The sequence below is a fragment of the Hemiscyllium ocellatum genome, chromosome 7 (genome assembly GCF_020745735.1).
Source record: "Hemiscyllium ocellatum isolate sHemOce1 chromosome 7, sHemOce1.pat.X.cur, whole genome shotgun sequence".
Lineage (NCBI taxonomy): Eukaryota > Metazoa > Chordata > Chondrichthyes > Orectolobiformes > Hemiscylliidae > Hemiscyllium > Hemiscyllium ocellatum.
The window spans coordinates 62,475,082-62,498,833 of NC_083407.1; the positions used below are offsets into that span (position 1 = coordinate 62,475,082).

At 38.7% G+C, this 23,752-nt stretch overlaps 1 protein-coding gene across 1 annotated transcript in view; it reads right to left on the reverse strand.

The window, feature by feature from the left end:
• The window catches only part of myo3b (myosin IIIB), a 568,489-nt gene that overhangs the window by 32,399 nt on the left and 512,338 nt on the right, over positions 1 to 23,752 (reverse strand). Inside the window, exons 33-35 of the mRNA XM_060827913.1 lie at positions 17,579 to 17,688; positions 17,153 to 17,199; positions 16,799 to 16,940 (exon numbers count right to left, since the gene is read on the reverse strand). Coding sequence (XP_060683896.1) covers positions 16,814 to 16,940; positions 17,153 to 17,199; positions 17,579 to 17,688 — 284 coding nt within the window. The 3' untranslated portion in view covers positions 16,799 to 16,813. The remainder of the gene's footprint in view (positions 1 to 16,798; positions 16,941 to 17,152; positions 17,200 to 17,578; positions 17,689 to 23,752) is intronic.

The window sequence follows — 23,752 nt, forward strand, 5'->3', positions numbered from 1 at the left end:
GGCTAAATCTTTAGAAGTGAAGATTTAATGTCCCATATGAAGGATACAAAAGTTTTAATATAAGTACTTGGGACTTCATAATTTCTCTACTTTAAACAAAAATGTTTCTTATCCCTCACCAGATCACAATATTAATTTAATGGTCTCATCTGGGATCATAATCCAAAGTGATGGAAGTAAAATGAGTTTCATTTGGGAGATTGAAGGTTGCCTTTCAGGACATTTTTGAAAGCTTAAGGCATTGAAGACCTGCTTTCAAACATCAGCATTTTGGCATAGTTGGTGATGGTTTTGGCTGGCAAGTCAAAATGCAGCCATAAGAGGACTGGTGGAGTGCTGTTACGCTGAGAGAGGACAACCTATTTGTGGCTGAAGAACCACTGGCATTGTGATGAGGCAGCACCTCAACAATCTTATTAATCTGAACCAAGAACCTTTGAGCATTGATATCTATTGCCAAGATGATAAGAATCTGATCCTGCATGGCAGCAAGAATAATTCTACTGTGTTTTATCTGAGCTTTCACTGCAACACCACAATATTTGCAGTGTACCACATTGGAACTGGACTTTCACTTGCTCCTTGACAGTGACAAGAGACTTTCTGGCAAGCTTATTGATGTACAAAACATTTCAGAGTTTTCTAATGTCAGGATTAAGATTCTGTTCTTTCCCCGAATTTGCAGATTTTGTCTGTGATCTCATGTATGCTTAGCTGGTATATGAGCCATCCCTTCCTCCAGCGTGGTTGCAACCCTCTTAAGCCTGATAACAAACCATGTGCAGATTATTAGACAAATAATATTAATAATATATAATTAACTATTAACTTTTGAAAGTTTTTGAATGACTGTTTCTAAGCTTGTGGCTATGAGTATTGAATCAAATAATAGGTATTTCTTTATCAATTGTATGCTTTGCACTCTCTTCTTCCTGAGATTGCTGTGATTGGGCAGGAGACTGTTCATTCATATCTGAAAACAGAAAATCAAAGGAGAGGTTTGGTTGGAGGAGCATAGAGTGGAGATTGAAATTAATATGTCATGTTCACACCATCAACATCTTGCATTTCCTGTCAATATGAAGGTGAAATTGGAATTGAGATTAGGCATAAAGCAGGACTATACTATCATCCTCAATATCTTTGACAGTGCTAAGTAAAACAGACTCTGTCACCACATGATTCATGATGCAGAGAGCCACTTCTTTGGCGGAGCTCAGGAAATGTGGGCATGGTCACCACTTCTGATCCAGTCCTTTCTCTTTCATGCTACCTTGTATCACAGGAATATTAGCTATTGTGTTACACTGATCATAAGATATGCCTGCCATGGATGAATAGCTGCAGGTATGTGGAGGAAACAAGAAACGAGTGAAAGGTGTGCAAGGGTAAGATGGAATATATGAATCTAAGACCTGAATTCTGAGCGCTAGGGAATACTAGTGGGTGAGTGATGTACTTGTGATGCATTGATTATTGTGAAAGGTTGTTAGTGTGAAGAATGACTGGTTAAACACATTGTTAAGTTAATTCATAGTTTAAGGTTAAGAAGAATCAGGTGGTCGTTGCTAATTATCTGAGTACATATATGTAGGAAAGGGCTGTTGTGGACCAATGGTAATGTCCCTACTTCTGAAACATGAGGCCAGAGTTCAAATCCCACCTACTCTAGAAGTGTGACATAATGCATCTGAAAGGGTTGATTAAAATGCAACATATATGTACGAGGGCAATAGTAGTGTCCCTATCTCTGTACCAGGTGGCCTGAATTCAAATTCCATCTGCTCCAGTGGCATATGATATCAAATCTGAGCAGATTGAATAGGAAGTATCTTATTTATGTTGGAGGTACCTGTAACACAGGGAGGTGGAAGGAGCTGTACAATTGAATAGTCAATAAATTCTATCCACAAAGGGAAGTGTCTAGCTTTCTGTCTTACAGACTGGCTTGGATCCTCTTTAGGAGGTATAGGCTATCTTTGGGAGCTCGAGCACTATACTGGTCTCACACTTTGCTTGGCTGCCTGATAGGCATACAACCAACCAGTTGCATATTTTGCATTCAGCTGCACACTATACTCAGGAAAACAAGGAATCCTGTCCAGGTAGATGTAAATCATGTGCCCAAAAATGGACAGACTAGTTTTTATCTACTTGAAACCATGTTCTGGAACATAAGCAAATACTGTGACCAAGTGTACATATTCAAGTTTCAAAGGGAGTGAAGTTCAAAATTAATGAATCATTAAGTAATATTTTTAAAAATTACTGATTTTAATAGATATCAATTAATGTTGAGAGGTATCAAAAGTCCTTTTTTTTGAAAAAGCATGGAATGGTAGTGTGTTTAGTTAGATATTATTTATGGAAAAGTCTTCAAATTAATTTTAGGGCCTTCTTTGATGAAAAACCTAGAAAAGCACAAACAATAATCAACGTGGATTCAGGGAGGGCATATCATGCTCACCTAATTTGCTGGAGTCTTTCTTAAAATATATTTTACCACTATAGTCAGCAGAGCAAATACTGAGTGTTTTCTGGTTGCATTTAAAAGAGCTTTTAATACGTTGTATGATAGAGGTTATTGACTACGAACAGAGGATGCCATTCATCCATTTGAAACTGTACCATTTCCTTAAGGCCGTGGCTTATCTGAACCTCATCTAATTGCTTTGCTCCATATCTTTTGGCGGGCATTCCTGACAAAATTCTTATCAACCACAATCATAAAAGTTTCAATTGACCTAGCCTCCAGTACTCTATAAGGGCGATAGCTCCACATTTCTACTTCCCTTTACTTGAAAAAAGTGCTTCCTGATTTCACTCCTGAATGGCATGGCTCTATTTTTAAGATTATGTTCCTTTGTCCTGTACTCCTTTATCAGAAGAAGCAATTTAGTTTTAAATACCTGATTTAGATCATTCTTAAATTTTCTATATTCAACAAACTACATTTATGCAACCTTTCAGTTTAACACTTTTGGCGGTTATTTTGGTCAATCTGCACTGCACTCAATTCATGACTGAAAAATCAATATTTCTGAAAGGCTTACGTTTGGAACTTTGAGTTGAAAGATACAGGATGAGAATTGAACAAATAAACAAAAATATTTTTGAAACAAATCAATATTTCTCAACTTGATAACAAATGGTATTTTGACTTTTGCTGATAATGCTAAAAAAAACAAAGTCTGTAAACTTTCATATGTTGCATAGAAAAAAAATTTAATTGTTCATGTCAAAATTATGAATTCAAGTGTAAATATTAAATAGGTATAATATTCTATAAATACAAGAGAAATAGCTACAATCTGAAGTGCCCTATTCAACATCCATTTTACTGTTATGACTAAAGTTTGAAATTGTAAATTGATTTGAGTAATGTAGATTTTAAACAATTGTCCATCATCTTTTTTAAATTGTTTGTCTTAATAGGATAACAAAACCAATCGAACAATGCATGCATTACGTGTCAGCAGCAATCAGCCAGAAATAATCAGATTGGTACTGTAATCCAATGAATAATTATTATGCTGAGAAGTAACATTTCAGCGACTCAATGAAATAAGAATAAAAATAAATTAGCAAGAGGTTAGCAAGAGAAGCAATCTGTGCTTGTGATTTTCTCAGATGAAAAATTGGAAATTGTATCATTCTATTAAACATGAGACATATTCAATTCAGTATAAACATGAGTAGTGTCATTGTATAGTGTACAATTGACTGAACATTTGATTCAATTTTACAGGTATGTAAAAATAAATCTTCCTAATTCAGCATTTTGCTAACAATTTGCTACTGTAATAACTTTTAGACCTGTAAAAGCTATTCAGCACAAAAAACTCCTGTTCAATAGAAGAATTACATATTTATAATTATAATTCAGAATAACCAAACAATCATGTTGAATATGCATTCTAACTCAGCCGATGGTATAAACAAGTTCATATTGAATACAGCCTCCAATCTGTGTTCAGAGAGTCAATCTGATACCTTGTATGTTCAGGCAATTCAATTAACTTTCTTGATCCAAATTGAACTCAATTTCCAAAGTAGAATACATAGAATTGTTTCCTGAAACTAAGATTTATTTCAGATTAAACAAAATTGCACCACATCCATTATATTGTGCAGGTGGAAAGAAATAACTGCAGCTATAGCTCCTTTATACTTTGAAAAGTTTGAAATCAGCAATGTAAAATGAGGATATTTATGGAGAAGCAAAGAGGAGAGAAATAGGAGATTAAAATTCACAACAGGTGTAGGTTTACCTCAAAACTGAATAAGCAGCTGATTTGTTAACTGAATAAGAAACAAGGCTGAAGAAGGGCTAGACATGAATATGAGATGCTGCTAATTGAATTTGGCACTATTTTCAGATATAAAAAAGAGTAAATAACCAACTAAATATACTTCAAACATTATTATTTAATATTAGTGAAAGTTTTTTAAATAAATGCTAGCATTTGAAGTGATTTAGTCATCATTTATTTTTTTTGCAGTATTTTAGGTACACAAAATATTAAAATTATCTTGAGAAATTTCAGTTCTAGATTAAAGTACTTTTATAAAAATCTACAATTACATTTCTACTGATCCAAGAATTAACTATTCATACTTATTTTCATTATGTCACGTTAAAGCTTCTAATTATGTATATCTTTCTTATCTTATTTGATGTGCCAAATCATGATTAATCACAATTTTATGGCCACATGCAACTCTGCTTTTTGAGATTGACCTACCACATGCACTGTGCATTTTGGTTGAGGTATAGTGACCTATCCCACCCTGCCTGGCCTCAGGGCAGTAAGCATTACGACATAGACCAACTCAAAAACAGTCAGCCTGCGCAAGCCTCAAAGCCAAAATTGTGGTATCATGTTGCAGAAAATGTCTCCAAAATTAGTGAGGCCAAAGTTTCGATCTCTCTGTTGTTTGGAGTGGTGAACAATGACAGCTTTCTACTGAGACATGACATCAAAGGTCTGCTGAGCGGTTGCTAGAAATGCTGGTTTGTGGGAGATTTCATTGTAAATTCACAGATGTTTACTGTTATGAGATACTTTTTGCTATTCAAGTACATAGTATTCTGAAAAGGGTTATTATAAGACTGCCATAGTCCTGGACCAAATTATCTATGAAGAGTGATGTACAGCCAGCAGACCTGATTTGTACTACTGCTACCTGTACATAGTCATAGCAGGTCATAGTAAGGTCAGCCACAAAGGAGTCCTGTTCATTTGTATTCCGACACAAGCGCAGTTTCTCTGTTTACAAAACACAATTTATCATGTTCAGAAAGTATGGACCCTTTAATTTTTTTTAAAATTCCTAATAGACTGTGGGGAAATATCTAACTACAACTTCATAGTCATTTCAAATGCAACCTCTTTTAAAACAGTCTCCTTGTTCGCATTATTTGGTTTTAGCGCATTCTGATGAGAACCTGACACCAAACTTATACGACTGTTTTTGTTGATCCACCCCTGAAATTGCTTACAATCAGTGTGAAAATGGCCGTATAACTAAAGCTGAACACAGATGTGCGGCCTGTGTTATTCAAAAGATTTAGGTAGTACAGGAACTATTTCATAATTGAACATAGATTATAGGTATAATCAAATCACGAACAGCTGTAACATATGGCATTTGCTGATCCCTAACAGGTGTTCTGGCTGTGAAAGTTTTTAAAAAAATACAAGTGTTACATTAAAAACAAGATTCATATGGAAAACTCATATTTCACAAAACTGAAATCAAAATTGAATATTGTAATAATAGTTCAATTACACTTGGTTTCAAATATCGTTTTCATTCCCTAAACTCATTTTGTTGATTGTAGTTGTATATGCAATGCACCCTCAAACAATTCATTTCCAAATGTCCGTACTTTCCCTTTTGACTGCAAGGTCATCCAAGGTCAGGAAAGAAATGGTCGTGTGAGGGAGCCTTGGGTGACGAGGGAGGTTGAATGTCTAGTAAAGAGGAAGAAGGAGGCTTGCATAAGGTTGAGGAAACAGGGTTCAGACAGAGCAGTAGAGGGATACAGGATAGCCAGAAGGGACCTGAAGAAAGGGATTAGGAGAGCTAAGAGAGGGCATGAAAAATCCTTGGCGGATAGGATCAAGGATAACCCCAAGGCATTTTATGCGTATGTGGGAAACACGAGAATGACGAGAACGAGGGTAGAACGATCAAGGACAGTAGTGGGAGATTGTGTATTGAGTCGGAAGAGATAGGAGAGGTCTTGAACAAGTACTTTTCTTCAGTATTTACGAACGAGAGGGACCGTTTTGTTGAAGAGGAGAGTGTGAAACGGCCTGGTAAGCTAGAAGAGATACTTGTTAGGAAGGAAGATGTGTTGGACATTTTGAACAACTTGAGGATAGACAAGTCCCCCGGGCCTGATGGGATATATCCTAGGATTATATGGGAAGCAAGAGAGGAAATTGCAGTACCGTTGGCAATTATCTTTTTGTCTTCACTGTCAACGGGGGTGGTACCAGGGGACTGGAGAGTAGCGAATGTTGTGACCCTGTTCAAAAAAGGGAATAGGGATAACCCTGGGAATTACAGGCCAGTTAGTCTTACTTCTGTGGTAGGCAAAGTAATGGAAAGGGTACTGAGGGATAGGATTTATGAGTATCTGGAAAGACACTGCTTGATTAGGGACAACCAGCACGGATTTGTGAAGGGTAGGTCTTGCCTTACAACTCTTATTGAATTCTTTGAGGAGGTGACAAGCATGTGGATGAGGGTAGAGCAGTGGATGTAGTGTACATGGATTTTAGTAAGGCATTTGATAAGATTCCCCATGGTAGGCTTATGCGGAAAGTCAGGAGGCATGGGATAGAGGGAAACTTGGCCAATTGGATTGAAAACTGGCTAACCGGTCGTAGTCAGAGAGTGGTGGTAGATGGTAAATATTCAGCCTGGAGCCCAGTTACAAACGGAGTTCCGCAGGGATCAGTTCTGGGTCCTCTGCTGTTTGTAATTTTTATTAATGACTTGGATGAGGGAGTCGAAGGGTGGGTCAGTAAATTTGCAGATGATACGAAGATTGGTGGAGTTGTGGACAGTGAGGAGGGCTGTTGTCATTTGCAAAGGGACTTAGATATGATGCAGAGCTGGGCTGAGGAGTGGCAGATGGAGTTCAACCCTGCCAAGTGTGAGGTTGTCCATTTTGGAAGAACAAATAAGAATGCGGAATACAGGGTTAACGGTAGAGTTCTTAGTCAGGTGGAGGAACAGAGGGATCTTGGGGTCTATGTACATAGATCTTTGAAAGTTGCCACTCAGGTGGATAGAGCTTGTAAGAAGACCTATGGTGTATTAGCGTTCATTAGCAGAGGGATTGAATTCAAGAATCGTGAAGTGATGTTGCAGCTGTACAAGACTTTGGTTAGGCCACATTTGGAGTACTGTGTGCAGTTCTGGTCGCCTCACTTTAAGAAAGATGTGGAAGCTTTGGAGAGGGTGCAGAGAAGATTTACCAGGATATTGCCTGTAATGGAGAATAGGTCGTACGAGGATAGGTTGAACCCAACCACCCCGTGGCTCAACACTTTAACTCTCCCTCCCACTCCACCGAGGACATGCAGGTCCTTGGACTCCTCCACCGGCAGAACATAACAACACGACGGCTGGAGGAGGAGCGCCTCATCTTCCGCCTGGGAACCCTCCAACCACAAGGTATGAATTCAGATTTCTCCAGTTTCCTCATTTCCCCTCCCCCCACCTTGTCTCAGTCGGTTCCCTCAACTCAGCACCGCCCTCCTAACCTGCAATCTCCTTGCTGACCTCTCCGCCCCCACCCCACTCCGGCCTATCACCCTCACCTTGACCTCCTTCCACCTATCCCACCTCCATCGCCCCTCCCCCAAGTCCCTCCTCCCTACCTTTTATCTTAGCCTGCTTGGCTATTCTCTCTCATTCCTGATGAAGGGCTTATGCTCGAAACGTCAAATTCCCTATTCCTGAGATGCTGCCTAACCTGCTGTGCTTTAACCAGTAACACATTTTCAGCTATTACAATGTAGTTGTAAACAATGACTTTAACTACCCAAATGTACAGTGGAACAGTACTAGTACTAAGGGCAAAGAGGGACAAAGATTCTTAGATTGTATTTAGTAAAATCTCCTCCAGAAAGATGAGTCCAGCCCAACTTAAAAGTATGCACTGTTGAACCTGGTTCTTGGAAATGAGATGGGGCCAGTAAATCAAGTATCAGTGGAGGAACATTTAGGACACATTGATCATTGCATAGTAAGGTTTTGGAGGATAATATAAATGGCCAATAGACAATCCAGACTAAGAACGATTAATGGGGATGAGTTGACCTCAATGGGGCAAGATCACAGCTGGGTCAGATAGACGGGAATGGTAGGTTGATAAGAAAAACTGTAACTGAACAATGAACCTTCAAAGAGAAGATGGTTTGGGTCCAGTCAAGGTACATTCCATCAAAAGAGAAAGGAAGACAATTAAATCCAGAACTCCCCTAGATAGAAATCAAAATAAAAACGAAAAGGTTCTTGACAGGCTGGATATGGAGAGGTTGTTGCTGCTTATGGGAGAATCTAAAATTAGGCTCATTATTTAAAAATCAGGAATCATCCATCTAAAGCATAGTATAGATAAATTATTTTTATTTCAGAAAATCTTGAGTCTTCGGAATTGTCTTCCTGATCTTGATGTGCAGTAGACAAATCAAAGTTCGCAAATAATGCAAAATCTTGAAGCATTGTAAACTGTGAGGAAAACACTGTAAGTGTTCAGGTTAATAGGCAGTTAGATGGTAGATGAAGTTCAGTGCAGGGAAGTGGGAAGTGGTGCATTTTTCTATAAAGAACAGACAAAACAAAATAGGGGGTACAATTCTAAAAGGGCTGCCCGGGCAGAGGAAGCTGGGTGTATGTGTGCATGGATCACTGAAGGTTGCAGAACAGGTGGAAGGAGATACCAATTAACAAAGTATATAATATCCTGGGCTTTATTAATAGTGGGATAGAGAACAGCAAAGGGGTTATGTTGAACTTGGACAAGATTTTTTTCAGAGCTCAGCAGGAGTACTATACATCATCCTGGGCACCATTCTACATAAAGAGAATGAACAGATTAGAGAGAATGAAGAATAGCTTTAGGAGGACAGTTTCAGGGATGAGAAACTTCACTTGTGAGAATAGATTTGAGAAGTTGGGATTGTTCTCTTTGGAGTGAAGAAGGCTAAGAGGATATCTGATAAAAGCTTTCAAAATCATAAGAGTTCTGGATAGATGACTTAGGGAGAAATTGACCCTACTCATAAACAGATCTAGAAAGAGAGGACAAGGGTTTAAAATGATTTGCAAATGTTGCCAATGTGGTGTGACAAAACAAACATCTTCTTATAATGCGTGTTTTGCATCTGAAATGCACTGTGGAAATGTGATGCAGGCAACATTAATTGAGGCATTAAGAGAGTATTCGATGACAATTTGATCAGAAACATAGTTCAAAGGTTTGGGGAAAAGGCAGGCAAATGGCACTAAGTCATAACGCTTGGACCGCTGGTGCAGACACGAGAATTCAAATGGCCTCTTTCTACACCATCACAATTACATGATTCTGTAGTGTGGAAGCTGACCACATTGTTTTGAGTGATGTTGTCATGGAGTGAAATCTGAATGAGTAAGACAAGGGAGCTAAAATTAGATCTTTGAGGTGTCTACTGGTGATAGTCCCAATATTGGTAGATCAATGAGTGGAAATTAGGAAAATCAGATCCATGGAGGATGACCAGGTAAGAGAAATATTGCAGGAGACTTGTATTGACTGGGTCACAGTGCAAGGACATCAGGAGAACAAAAATAAATATTGCACAAAAATACACAGACTAATCATTTAGTGGAAATGCAGCACTCGCTCTTCACATTTCCCATTATTTTATGCCACTTTCTTATCTTTAAGCTCTTTCATCAACTTTTTGAACTTTCTATTTTTATGCATTCATTTCCCTTCTGCAGGCAGTTACCATTTGCTCAGCTCCTCTGTTCTGCCCCTGAACCCTAACCTCTGGACCAAGTTACATGATCAGATGCCTTGAAAGCCCTACCTGCTTTAGAACCCACCTCACTAATGAGTAAGCAAAGGAACTGAGTTGGGGAAGTTAAATGTGAGAAAAAGAAAGACTACATTTATATAATGTTCTCAGCACATTTCAAATAACTTTATAAACAATGTTTACTTTGATTCTGAACTTTGATGTGGGCTTCATAAATTTTAATATATTGAAAAAAAGTTGATTCAGAAGAAAACATAAAGACAGATAAGCTTATAAAAGTCAGAAGAAATAAAAGCAAATAAAATGTAAAATGTGAAAAGACAAAAAAAAGGTAACAATCAATAAAGTTTGATATAGAAAATACAAAAGAGTGAAAAAGAAAATGACAATAAGATACAGAGATACTGATTGTGTTTCCTTGACTCCATGGAAAAGGGTTTAGTGATGGAGGACTGCTGGGGGAATTGGCAGTCCAATTTCTGGAGGCAGTCAACCATGAACTTTAGCTAAGAGCCCAATCTTCATTCACCAAAACACACTAGTTTCGACAATCAACGTTAAAGGCCCAAACATCTCTTGGTCTTTTTTTAAAATAAGATTGGCAGAACTTTCTGCCTGAACTTTGAGGAATCTTCATGCTTAACTAACTGTCTCAGCAGCGTTCAGCTCACTCAACAGGTTGTACAGGCTTGGGATCCACAAATGGTTCTTGTTAGGGCATTGGCACCTCAGGGAAAACTTAGCTGACACAGACTGAAACTGTGGTTGGATCTTAATATTTGAAATAGAGGTTTCACCAGCTCGTTACAGAATTGGCAAAATCCCCACCTCAACTTTTTTGAGAGAAGCACTTCGTGGGCTAATATTGGATCTTCCTGAGTTAAGGACCTCAGCAGCAGGAAACTGGCCCCTGGAAGTTGCTGGCTAATCAGACACAGGCGGATTCCCATGCCTGTTAGGGCCACCTGGAGCAGTGGCAGCTGCTGACAAGACATTCACCAACAGTACAGGATCATTAGGGAGGGCTCTTGTGCTGAGGTGGTAATGTGCCTACCTCTGATTCAGAAGGTTCAGGTTCAGGACCAACCTGCTTTAGACATGTGTAATGACACATCTGAACAGGCTGAAATAGAAAGTATCCAGGATCAGGTCAAGTTGAATTAGGTGGGTGAGTATTGCAGTGTGGGGTTCACATGAGAGGTGGGAAAGGGTTCAAAGTTAAGGACAGGAAGATAGACTTCAGAAGAGGAGAAAGTGAGGACTGCAGATGCTGGAGGTCAGAGTTGAGAGTGTGTGTGCTTCACAGCAGATCAGGCAGCATCTGAGGAGCAGGAGAATCGATGTTTTGGCCATAAGCCCTTTGTCAGGAATGAGGCTTGTGGGCTGTGGGGCTGAGAGATAAATGGGAAGAGTGTGGGGCTGGGGGGAAGGTAGCTGGGAATGCAATAGGTAGACGAAGGTGGAGAAGAAGGTGATAGGTCGGAGAGGTGGGTGGAGTGAATAGTTAGGAAAGATGATAGACAGGTCAAGAGGATGTTGCTGAGTTGGATGCTTGGGATTCGGATAAAATGGGGGGAGGAGAAATGGGGAAAGTGGTGAAATCCACATTACTCCAGTATGGTTGCAGGGTCCCAAGGCAAAAGATAAGGCGTTCATCCTGCAGGTATCGGATGATGAGGGTTTGGCGACAGAGGCAGCCCAGGACCTGAATGTCCTTGGTGGAGTGAGAGGGGGAGTTGAAGCCGGGTAGATTCTGGGTGTTGTCAGACCCATGCCCCACACAGCCCTCACCCCACTCCTGGCACCTTCCCCTGCCACCACAGAAAGTGCAAAACCTGTGCCCACACTTCCCCCCTCACCTTCATCCAAGGCCCCAAAAGATCCTTCCACATCTGACGGAAAGTTACCTGTACCTCCACAAATGTCATCTACTATACCTGTTGCACACGATATGGTATCCTCTACTTGGGGGAGACAGGATGCCAATTTGTGGATAATTTCAGAGAACATGTCTGGGACACCTGTACCAACCAACCCCAGTGTTCCATGGCTAAATACTTCAACCCCCCTCCCACTCCACCAAGGACATTCAGGTCCTGGGCTTCCTCCATCACCAAATCTTAACCACCTGACACCTGGAGGAAGAACAGCTCATCTTCTGCCTTGGGGCTCTGCAACCACACGGGATTAATGTGGATTTCACCAGTTTCTGCATTTCCCCTCCCCTCACCTTATCCCAAGGAAGAAACACATGATTGCAAAAGGATAAGGAGCAGGTCCAATAATTAGACAGAATATAAAGAACAGTAAATGATTCATCACAAGAAAAAACTTAAAGTACATGAAAAAAAAGGCTAAAAACGTAAAAATGGCCAGCAAGAATTTCTGCAGTTATTTATAATGAAAAGAATAAGCAAAGTGAATGTTCTGAAGAAGGGTCACTGAACACGAAATGTTGACTCGGTTTTCTCTCCATGGATACTGCCAGATCTGCAGGGTTCTCCAGCAATTTCTGCTTTTAAGTGGAGTGTTGGTCTTCCAGAGGTGAGAATGGGGAATTTATAGTAGATTGATAAGGGTTGCCTCCATCTGAATGATACAAAAATATTCCAATAATAGCTGTAAATCAAGCAGTGGAAGGGAGAAAGGAATCACTAGGGAAATGATAGAGAAAAAAACTGATGGAGCTGTAAGCTGAAAAATCACTGAGTCTGGATAGACTTTATCGTAAAGTTTTAAAAGAAATAGACAAAGATGTAGTGGATGAGTTGGTGCTGACATTCCAAAATTTCCTTGCCTTAGGAAAGGTTCCCTCAGACTCTCCTGTATCAAATAGAATTCCTCCATTCAAGGATGGAAGGAGACAGAAAACAAAATTCTACAGGCCATTTAGCTTGACATCTGTCATGGGAATATGTGTCACAATCAATCAATCCAGAAATTATTGCTGCGCGCTTCAAGGACTCAAAGTAATCAAGAAGAGACAGCATGGTGTTGTGAAAAGGAAATCATATTTAACTAAATTATTGAAGTTTTTTGAAGAATAAATGATGCACTTGATAAAGTTGGGCCTGTAGTAGCCCTGTACTTGGGCTTCCAGAAGGCATTTGACAAGGTTGAACATAAAAAGTTAGAGTGAAAAGTAGAAACTTATGGTGTAGGCGTTAATATATTAGTATGGAAAGAAGAATAGATGGCAGGCATAACACAGAGAGCATGCATAAATGAATATTTTTTTGATTGGTAGGATGTGACAAGTAGAGAGCTGCAGGTGTCTGTGCTGGGTCTTGGTTTTCAGTAATTTATATCAATGACTTAGTGAAGACATCATAGCTACATTTGGAGATGACACAAAGAATAGTAGGAAAGTATGTTAGGAAGAGGACATAGGTTGCAGATGAATATAGGTAGGTTAAGTGTACAAAACTCTGGTGGACTGATCATAAAATGGGAAAACGTGAAGTTGATTATTTTGGTAGGAAGGATTTAAAAACCTACTATTTAAATGGAGAATGACTGCAGAATTCTGAATTGAAGGGGGGCCTAGATGTTCCACTGTATGAGTTACAGAAACCTAGTATGTAGCTACAGCCAGTATTAAGAAGATGAATGAATTGCTATCCTTTGCTACCAGAGAAGTTGAAACTATATGCAAGGATATTTTCCTTCAGTTATATAGGGAATTGGTGAGGCAGTATCTCAAATGCTGAGTATAGTTTTGGTCTTCTTATTTAATAGTGGGTTAAATCCTTTAGAAGCAATTCATAGGAGATTGATCTGGAATTAGGAACAGTTGGACAGACTGGGCTGAACGGGCCTAACAAGGTAGATGTGGAAAAGATGTTTCTTCTTGTGGGTGAATCCAGAACAAGGTGAACTGTTTAAAAAAGACAACTGTTCATTTCAGTACAAGATGAAGAAAATTGTTTTTTTTAAATCTTGGAGGGATGGTTAACTTTAGAGCTCTGCCTCAGATGGCAGTGTACGTGGAGACATTGAGTATTTTTAAGGTGGAGGTAGAAAGATTCTTGTTAGGAGGAGGAATCAGAAGTTATTATGGGGGAGATGGAAAGTGGAAATTGAAATTGATCAGCCACAATTTTATTGAATGGCATTGCACATTCAAGGGGCTGAAATATCTACTTCTACTTCTAATTCATATATTTGTATTATATTTAGACACCTAATAATTTTGGACATCAAGAGAAAATTTTATCCCATAGGATGGGAAGCAAACTGAAGAAATAACCTTATAAAAAGAAAGAGACATTCATACATACAAGCTTTTTTCATTTTAACTTGCATGATGTAAATTAAGTACATTCTAATTTAAAAATCACTGTGAAACTTGCAAAGTAGCTGCTAAAATTCACACTAATTTAGCGTGCCTTTCTGAAAGGAATAAGTGCATTTACAGTTCATGTTGCAGTTGCGTGCACAACTGTGTGATTATTTGTACACACATTGAAGCAAGTTACTGTGCTCATCTGTTGCAGCCGATTGGGAAAGAGAAAGAAAACGCTGTGGAAGCGTGGGAGAAGTTGGCTTGGTTGATTCTTCCATTTGAAATGGGCAAATTATATTTTTTCTTTGTATAGTTTGAAACAATCCTATGAATTTTTCCCAACAAAAATTGTTAATAAACTATAAGAAATATACCACTGATAAGAATTTTAATTTGCATGCTTTCAAGCTACAAACAGCATTAGGAATTTCAGAAACTGTTAATTCCTTCAAAGTGATGTTCAATTTAACTGGCTGCAGTTCATTAGATTGTAAAATACATCATGCAACAAAATTAGTCTAAAAACTGTATACATTGAAAATATATGTATTAACAGCAGCACATAATTTAGTTTTGTACTTATCAAATGAATTATATCACTTAGAGATTAGAAAACAGTTCTAAATAAATTTCAAAAATATACTCAGAAAATTGTCTAAAAATAAATCTTCCTACTTCAACTTTGAAAATTCCAAACATGAACTAATTAAAATTCCTTAATTTGAAGTTATTGAGGTAAAAATGCTTGTACATTATAAAAGACCCCAGCTGTGTTTCTGAAAATGAGGGACGTATGCAAAGTTCTGCAAACCAAATGTAGAATTGCTGAGACTTGAAATAACAACATATAGAAAGCTATGTGTTGGAGTTCCTGGTCACTGAGCGAGTGCTGCAGTATTACATTTGGTTTGCAGGCAACTATGCAAATTCTATTTTTCCAGGATCTGGTAACAGGAAAAAAATGAAGGAAGGAATTTACATTTATATGGCACCTTTCAAAGCTAGTGTTTCCAAAATTAAACTGCAAGCATTTATGGGATATCATCTGAGTACATCTTTGAGGCTGGTTTGAAGTCCATCAAAATCTTTGGAGCCAATACATTATTTTTGAAATGTTGTTAATGTCAAATTAACAAATGCATAGTTAAGTTGTGTTCAGCAATATTTCAACAACAATAAATGATCAAGTTCAATGGTGTGAACTCGAGTTAAACTTAAACTAGATCAATGGAAAAATGTGCTGCTCTTCTTTGTAAAGTTTCCATGTTTTTTCAAAAACAAGGGCTTGGCTTGATGTTGCTTCTGATTAACTTGGGCTTCACAATACAACTTTCCTTCTAAGCTAATCTAGAAATAAATTATGCTGACAAGACACAAAAGAAAAGTGTTCTATTACCCTATCCAATCTTGAATATCTCATCCTAATGAGTCCAAACAAATTGTTAAACAAGCTCAAAGATTTATTTAATGTATTTTGTTTATGCAGTTTCAAGTTGTACAAAATAGTTTTTAAAAAAATCACCAGAAATGGAAGTGTATAAATGTGTAAATTGCAGAATAATTTTATGTTTGGAAGGTGTATGCATTCCAGCTGAATTACTTCCAGTAATGCATTGACCGTAGCAGGCACACATCATGACCTGGAGGCATCAAAGGACACCTGGACAGCCCATTTGTTACTCTGCAAGCCAACACCACAAACATAAGAGGCTTCCATGCTGTTCCCCAAACCCATGCTGAGCTACTAGGGGAAATTTCCTTTAATGACAGGTGGGCAAAGTTGGATTTATTACCTGCTGTAACTTAGACTGCTATTCGAAATAAACCACAATTTTATAGCCCCTACCTAAAGTAAATAATTAGTTTATTCAGAATAGAAAAGAGTTATAGTTTTCCCAAGCTTTCCTAAAATTATCATGTTGAGAAATACTGCAAGAATTTGTGCATAATAAAGGACTAGTTCTAATCTATTCATGGGTTATTGAAGTTGGTTATTAGCCTTCAAATTTTCAAGTTATATTTTACAATGAATGAATCAAGTAATGTTTATTACAGTGTAGTGTTTATTGCAAAACATGTTAAAGTATGGACTAGTTTAGTGCTCAGTTTGTTAGCAAATTAATGCTGAAATTGAGTAAAAACTCATAGATCAATATTGAGAATATTTTGATACTTGCAAATAGAATTAAAATTCCACAAAGTTTGGATTTGGATGAATTGGCAAGAACATGCGGAATTATTTTTAAATATCACCTGCAGACCACTTCAGATAAATAGGTCTCAGCATATAGCTTTTGTCCCCCTTTACAGAGAAAATAACAATGACTAATGAACTGTTTTTCAGAGATTATTTGATTCTTATTTCTCAAACCATTCCATTGTTTATTCTAACAGACTGTTGACAAAACTGAACCATGAAAAATTGACTTGTCAGATTTTACTGCAAGATATGAAATCATTAAATTACCTACAGAATCCATGTTTAGCTATGAGTAAAGGATCCCCTTGGAATAGGAGGAGGGTTCAAGGTATCATCTTCCTCAGTGACAGGCTCAATAGATGACAGTGATTTGTAATATTCATCCTCAATGTCCAGCACTTTGATTTGACTGTGATAAAGAAGAAAATAGTTGATTTATCAGCACACAAAATAAAGCTTTTCACAGAAAGGGCTATCTGTTAACATGTCAATCACATTATTTTAACTAAAATAAACAGTTTGCTTTATTTAGAGTCTTTATATTTTGAAGTATAAAGATGCAACACTCTATAACACAACAGTTTGTTTTTATTTACTGGAAAAAACTAAGTATCTGTTTACCCAAGTTTTCTTGGCTTTCTTTTACTCCCTTGGTATTCTAGGATTCCCTGTGGAGAAGGCCAAGAACACACAGTCAACAGCAGAGCAGCAAGTCGTTAATTTTTAATTCAAAGTGATTTTGTGTTGAATGCAAGCAGATGCTGATAATATCAGAAGTCACAGCATAATTTTTTTGATCAAAGAGCTCAAGTGAGCCTGATGAAGCATGCATCATGCTTGGCTTTGATAAACCACATCAATTATTCACCGTGACGGCAGACATCCTGACATGAAAGCAACAGATAAAGAGCATAAGCACATGTTCACGAAGACAGACAGAAGAAGAGCATGGGGGTGGGGCTGGAGAGGTTGGGGCAGGTATTTATAATGGTATTATCATCTGGACCCAAAGTCAGCAAAAGAGCTTTATTGCTACTTTGAACTCACATTTAACTGGTTATAATACAGGCTGTCCTCAGGGCTGCTCAGCATTTTGGGCTGCTGCATTCGTCGACGAGGTGTTCTCAACTGTCTTTTTTCTATTTCCTTTCCTGATCCTGAAACATTAAATTATAGTGTTAACCACTGAACTATCCAGAGCCACGTCCATTGTCAACTAGTAATGTCTTCCTATATTTTCTTGTCTTCCACAGCTCAGTATTCATATAAATCCCCAATGTTAACACTTGCAGTGCTAAGCAATTATAAAAACTTAGGTTCCAAGAAAAGATATTAAATGATTTCATGCACAATGTTAAATATTTTGCTGTATTTCTATTTAATTACAGGTCATTCCAGGTTTTTAAACTCCTAGTTTCCACAAATCATTTTTGTGAAACTTTGTTTGATGTTTAGTCACAGTCCACAATTCCTTAGCAGCTGTATTCAGATCTCTGCAATCAGATGTTTTAAGTGCATTCAGAAAATAACCTGAATGCTGGGTTTTATTCCCTCCCACCTGGGAAATGTCACCCTCTCTCTCATACATGCAGTCGACACTTGACAGGGCAACAGCAAAGTGAACATCCTGGCACCAGAGCTGATTCTGAATGATACAGGACACCAAACCAAAACAGGCAATGTCCCAGGTGACATTGGTGCCACAAGTGAAAACAGACGTGTTTTATGACAAGTATAGACTAAATGGCTCAGCCCACCCACATAGGAATCAAAGTAATATTATTCCAGATAGTCTGTACATGCCTTGCAAGTCAATCTTGGCACTATTCAAAGATTACCAGAAGTTCTCCTGTGTCTTAATCAATATTTATCCCTCAACCAATATCACTAAAACATATTAGATGGTCATTGCTGCAACTATCATCTACAAAGTGACTATTGCATTTCTCCGGATTATAACTGTGACTACATTTCAAAAGTAATTCATGGCATAGAACCACTTTGCACTCAAAGGTATTAAAGAAATACTATTCCTTTCTCTTTCTTCCTTATGTATAAGTGGCACCCGTAAATGTATCCTGAAGTACAATTGCATAACTTTCGGTTGAACCACTTTATAAATGGAACAAAGCTAAAGGGGTCAGAACTCACTGTAGCAGGTATCTGTGGAAATGGATATCACTGCATATTTTAACAACTCGCCAAGATTGTAGGATAAGTAAGTAATGTCACAGGACTAATAATCTAGACCCCCAGGCTAATGTTCAGGGATCATGGGCTCGAATCCTACCATAGTAGATTATGAAACTAGAATTCAGTGGAAAAAATCTGGAATTAAAAAACTTGGTACTGATTGCCATTGAAAAGCTCATTTGGTTCATAATGTCTTCAGGGAAGGAAACCTGCCATCCTTAACTGATCTGGCCCACATTTGTGACTCCAGGTGCACAGCGGTATGGTTGGCACTTAACAGCTCTCTGGGCAATTAGGGGCAGGCAATAAGTGCTGACCTAGTCAGTGATGCCCACATTCCATGAAAAAAATATATTTTTAAAAGAAGGTGAATCCTCATGGCTGCTTATCATGTTGTGTGGTAGGTTTTCTGCCACCATCTGCTTTCCCAGTAGAGATATAGCTTGCTTGCTTAGAAAACCACTTGGTAGTCTAACATGAAAAGGCTCTTGTCTTAAATAAGATGTAGTTTATTGTATGCTAGCAAATAAGTACAAGTTACATTAATATGATAGACACTGTTACTGAGACTGAGGAAGTCCCAGCTGGCAGCACGGTAGCTCAGTGGTTAGCACTAATGCCTCACAGCACCAAGGACCCAGATTCAATTCCACCCTCGGGTGACTGTCTGCGTGGAGTTTGCATGTTTTCCCCATGGTTACATGGGTTTCCCTCAGATACTCCAGTTTCCTCCCACAGTCCAAAATGTGCAGGTTGGGTGGATTAGCCATACTAAATTGCCCATAATATCTGGGGATGTGCAGGTTAAAGAGATGAGCCTTGGGGGTTGCAGGCATTGGGTATGGGAATGAGTCTGGATGAGATGCTCTTCAGAGAGCTGGTGTGGACCTATTTTGTCGAATGGCCTGTTTCCACACCGTAGAGAATCTATGGCAAGTCCTTTTTCTTTGAGATGCTGAGCTGTTCTTGCTGAAAGTCCACATATCATGATGTAATTGGTGGTGCTTACTATATTGCTCAGTATTAACTATCACTAACCCTTACACCTATTTTCCCAAAGCTTTTATTTACATTTTTAATTTTATTCATTTGCATGTAAAATTTCATTTACCACTACCTTTATGATCCCACTCCAGGTCTCAGAAGACTGGAGATTTCACTATTCCCTTAGAACATGTGCTCTGTCAAAGTTGAAAAGTGGTAAGTGTCTGGTTTGAAGACTGTTTACTTTGTTTATTTTCTTGACAGTGTGAGGTCCAAAGTCCATTTAAATTGGATAACCTTTTACCTCTTGGAGTTTCTTTGCTGAGGGCATCTTTCCTGCCGAACCAGGCAATTGCTCCTTTGTAATATTTGGAGGACCTTTAATCTCATGAATTTACTTCATGAAAGATGGCTGCCCTGTTGAGACATTCATTCTTCTTTCTGCAGTATTCTGGATTTCTGAACCAGAAAACTTCTTCTTGACTGTGTCCTGAATTTGTGGACATTGGTCATTCCATTTCAATGGTAGCTTCCTTAGAGTTAGATGCTTCACAGTTTAAATCACATAGTAAGCCTGTGCTAAAGCATATAGACTCTTTACTTCAACTTACTGCTTCATGTTCCATGGACCTTCAACAATTGTAGTCTGAGAGTCATAGAATCACAGAGATGTGCAGCACGGAGACAGACCCTTCGGTCCAACTTGTTCATGCCAACCAGATATCCTGAATTATTCTAGTCCCATTTGCCAGCATTTGGCCCATATCCCTCCAACCCCTTCCTATTCATATACTCATCCAGATGCCCTTTAAATGTTGTAATTGTACCAGCCTCTATGACTTACTCTGGCAGCTTATTCCAAACACATAACACCCTCTGCTTGAAAAAGGTGTCCTTCAGGTTCCTTTTAAATCTTTCCCTTCTCACCTTAAACCAATGTCCTCTAATTTTGAATTTCCTACTCTTGGGAAAAAAGAACTTGATGATTGAACTTATCCATACCCCTCATGATTTTACAAACTTCTATAAGGTACCCCTCAGCCTCTAATGCTTCAGGGAAAATAGCCCCAGACTATTCAGCCTCTCCCTATAGCTCAAACCCTCCAATCCTGGCAACAATGATGCAGATCTTTTCTGAACCTTTTCAAGTTTCACAATATCTTTCCTAAAGCAGAGAGGCCAGAATTGAACTCAGTTCAAAAATACATAGTCTGTTTGCCCTATTCATACCCCTCATGATTTTATAAACCTTTACGAAGTCACCCCTCAGCCCCCGACACTCCAGGGAAATCAGGCCCAGCCTATTCAGCCTCTCCTTAAAGCTCAAGTCCTCCAATCCTGGCAAAATCCTTTTAAATTATTTCCAAATCCTTTCAAGTTTCACAACATCCTTCTGATAGGAAGGAGATCAGAATTGCATGCAATATTCCAAAAATGGTCTAACCAATGTCCTGTACAACCGCAACATGACCTCAATGCTTTGACCAATAAAAGAAAACATACCAAATGTCTTCTTCACTATCCTATCTACCTGAAACTCCACTTTCAAGGAGCTATGAACCTGCATTTCAAGGTCCCTTTGTTCAGCAACACTCCCTAGGACCTTACCATTAAGTTTATAAGTCCTACTAAGATTTGCTTTTCCAAAATGCAGCATTTTCACATTTATCTAAATTAAATTCCATCTGCCACTCCTCAGCCCATTGGTCCATCTGATCAAGATCCCACTGTAATCTGTGGTAACCTTCTTTGCTGTCCAATACACTTCAAATTTTGGTGTCATCTGCAAACTTACTAACTAGACCTCCTATGTTATCCAAAAATTTTACATAAATGACAAAAAGTAGTGGACCCAGTACCAATTCTTGTGGCACCTCACTGGTCGTAGGCCTCCAATCTGAAAACCAACGTTCCAACACCACTCTCTGTCCCTCAGGATTCCCTCCAATACCTTGCCCACTGCTGATGTCAGGCTCACTGGTCTATAGTTCCCTGGTTTGTCCTTGCTAATTCTCTTAAATAGTGGCACCACATTAGCCAACCTCCAGTCTTCCAGCACCTCACCTATGACTATCGATGATACATCTCAAATATTGTGTGCAGTTTTGGACTCCTTACTTCAGGAAGGACGTAAACATAGTGGAGGTGGTTCACAGACATTTTACTTGATTGATATCTGGAATGAGCAAGCTGTCTTATAAGGACAACTTGGACAAGCTGTGCTTGCTTCCACTGGAATTTAGAAGAGTGAAAGAGTTTTGTTTATCAATCCAGGACTAGAGGGTCATGTTTTAAAATTAGGGGTCAATCATTTAGGATAGATATGTGGAGAATTATTTTTCTGTCAGAGGATTGTGCAATATACAACATACAACTCAACACAGCAGAGGAACAGCCCTTCAGCCCACCAAGCCTGTGCCAATTCCTGTTCCTTATTTAGACCCACTACTTATTTTCCATATGTGGTTTCTATTCCTCAGTTTACCTCCCATTGATGTGTCTATCAAGAAACACCTCAAACGTTGCTAACATGTCTGCTTCCATCAGCTCCACAGGCAGTGCATTCCAGGCTTCCCCACACTTGTCCTTTAAACTTGCCCCTCTCACACTGAACTGTGCCCTCTTGTAGTTGAAATTCCTACCTTGGAAAAAAAACTATTACTGTCCACCCTGTCTATGCCCCTCATCTGTGATACCAGAAAAATCATTTTCACATAACAATCATCGAGTCTGAGATGTATTCTCTGGTAGTGTGATGGAATCAGGTTCATTTGAGGCTTTGAAGATGCCATTGGATGATTATTTGAATAAAACCAATGAGCAAAGATATGGGGGAAAGACAGGAGAATGGTTAAGTTAAGCAATTCATTTGGAGAGCTGGTGCAGGCACGATGGTCCGAATGACATCCTTCCACATCATGACATGTCTGTGAAACTGCGATAAGTGTACGTACACAACATCCTCCTGAAGTGAAAGTGAATAACCAGATCTCCATCACGTACCAGCACATATCTGTCTGAGCACACTCAGAATGTGCTCATTACTAATTACCAGATTTTTGCCTCTTACTCCTTCCTTCCACACAATGTCAATGAATGGTGACACATTCTCAGTCTCTGTTCTGCTCCTCTCATATTGATGAAACCAATTATTGTTGGCTGGCCGACCACCATCTCTTTATTAATAGCGTTTAACAAATTTCTTACATCAGAGTAACTAATTTCAATGGATTCTGTCATCAGATTGGGATCTCCCATGATCTAGAAAGTCCTATGAAATCTTGTCCTAGTAATTCTTTCATTGGCTATTCCATGATTAGCTGATCCTTAGCTGAATGATAATTGCCCAGTTTAGTATGGCTGATTCTTCCTTATCCAGTGTTTTTTTGACTTTAACTGTTTTGAGTCCTTCTAGCATTTGAAGACGATTCAGTTCAAAACGTGCATTCATTCTGAAGAGTTGAGAATTCTTGACTATGACGTACATATAAGTTTTCTACTTTCTGACATGTCTTGTGTTACAGAGTTTCTTCGAAGAAATCTTTAGTCTTTAGAGTTATATCTGCTGGACATTGTAGTTTCACTGATGAAAAAGATTATTCAGCTTACAGTTAGTAAGATGCCTATTGGCATTAATATCTTCTGGCCAAAAGTCAAGTCTGAATCATCTATTTACCTTGAAATACCTTTAGTTTTTCTTCTGTTGTAGCCTGTTGCTCTCTGAGTCTTTTGTAACATAGTATTTTACAGATAAAATGTTTGTTTTTAGTAGCTGCAAACTGTATGTGGCTGTGAGGTTTCCTTGCTCCAATGTTGACAATGGCTGTTAGTACTGAAAATGGGTTGCTGGAAAAGCGCAGCAGGTCAGGCAGCATCCAAGGAGCAGGAGAATCGACATTTCGGGCATGAGCCCTTCTTCAGGAATGAGGAGAGTGTGCCAAGCAGGCTAAGATAAAAGGTAGGGAGGAGGGACTTGGGGGAAGGGTGTTGGAAATGCAATAGGTGGAAGGAGGTTAAGGTGGGGGTGATAGGCTGGAGTGGGGG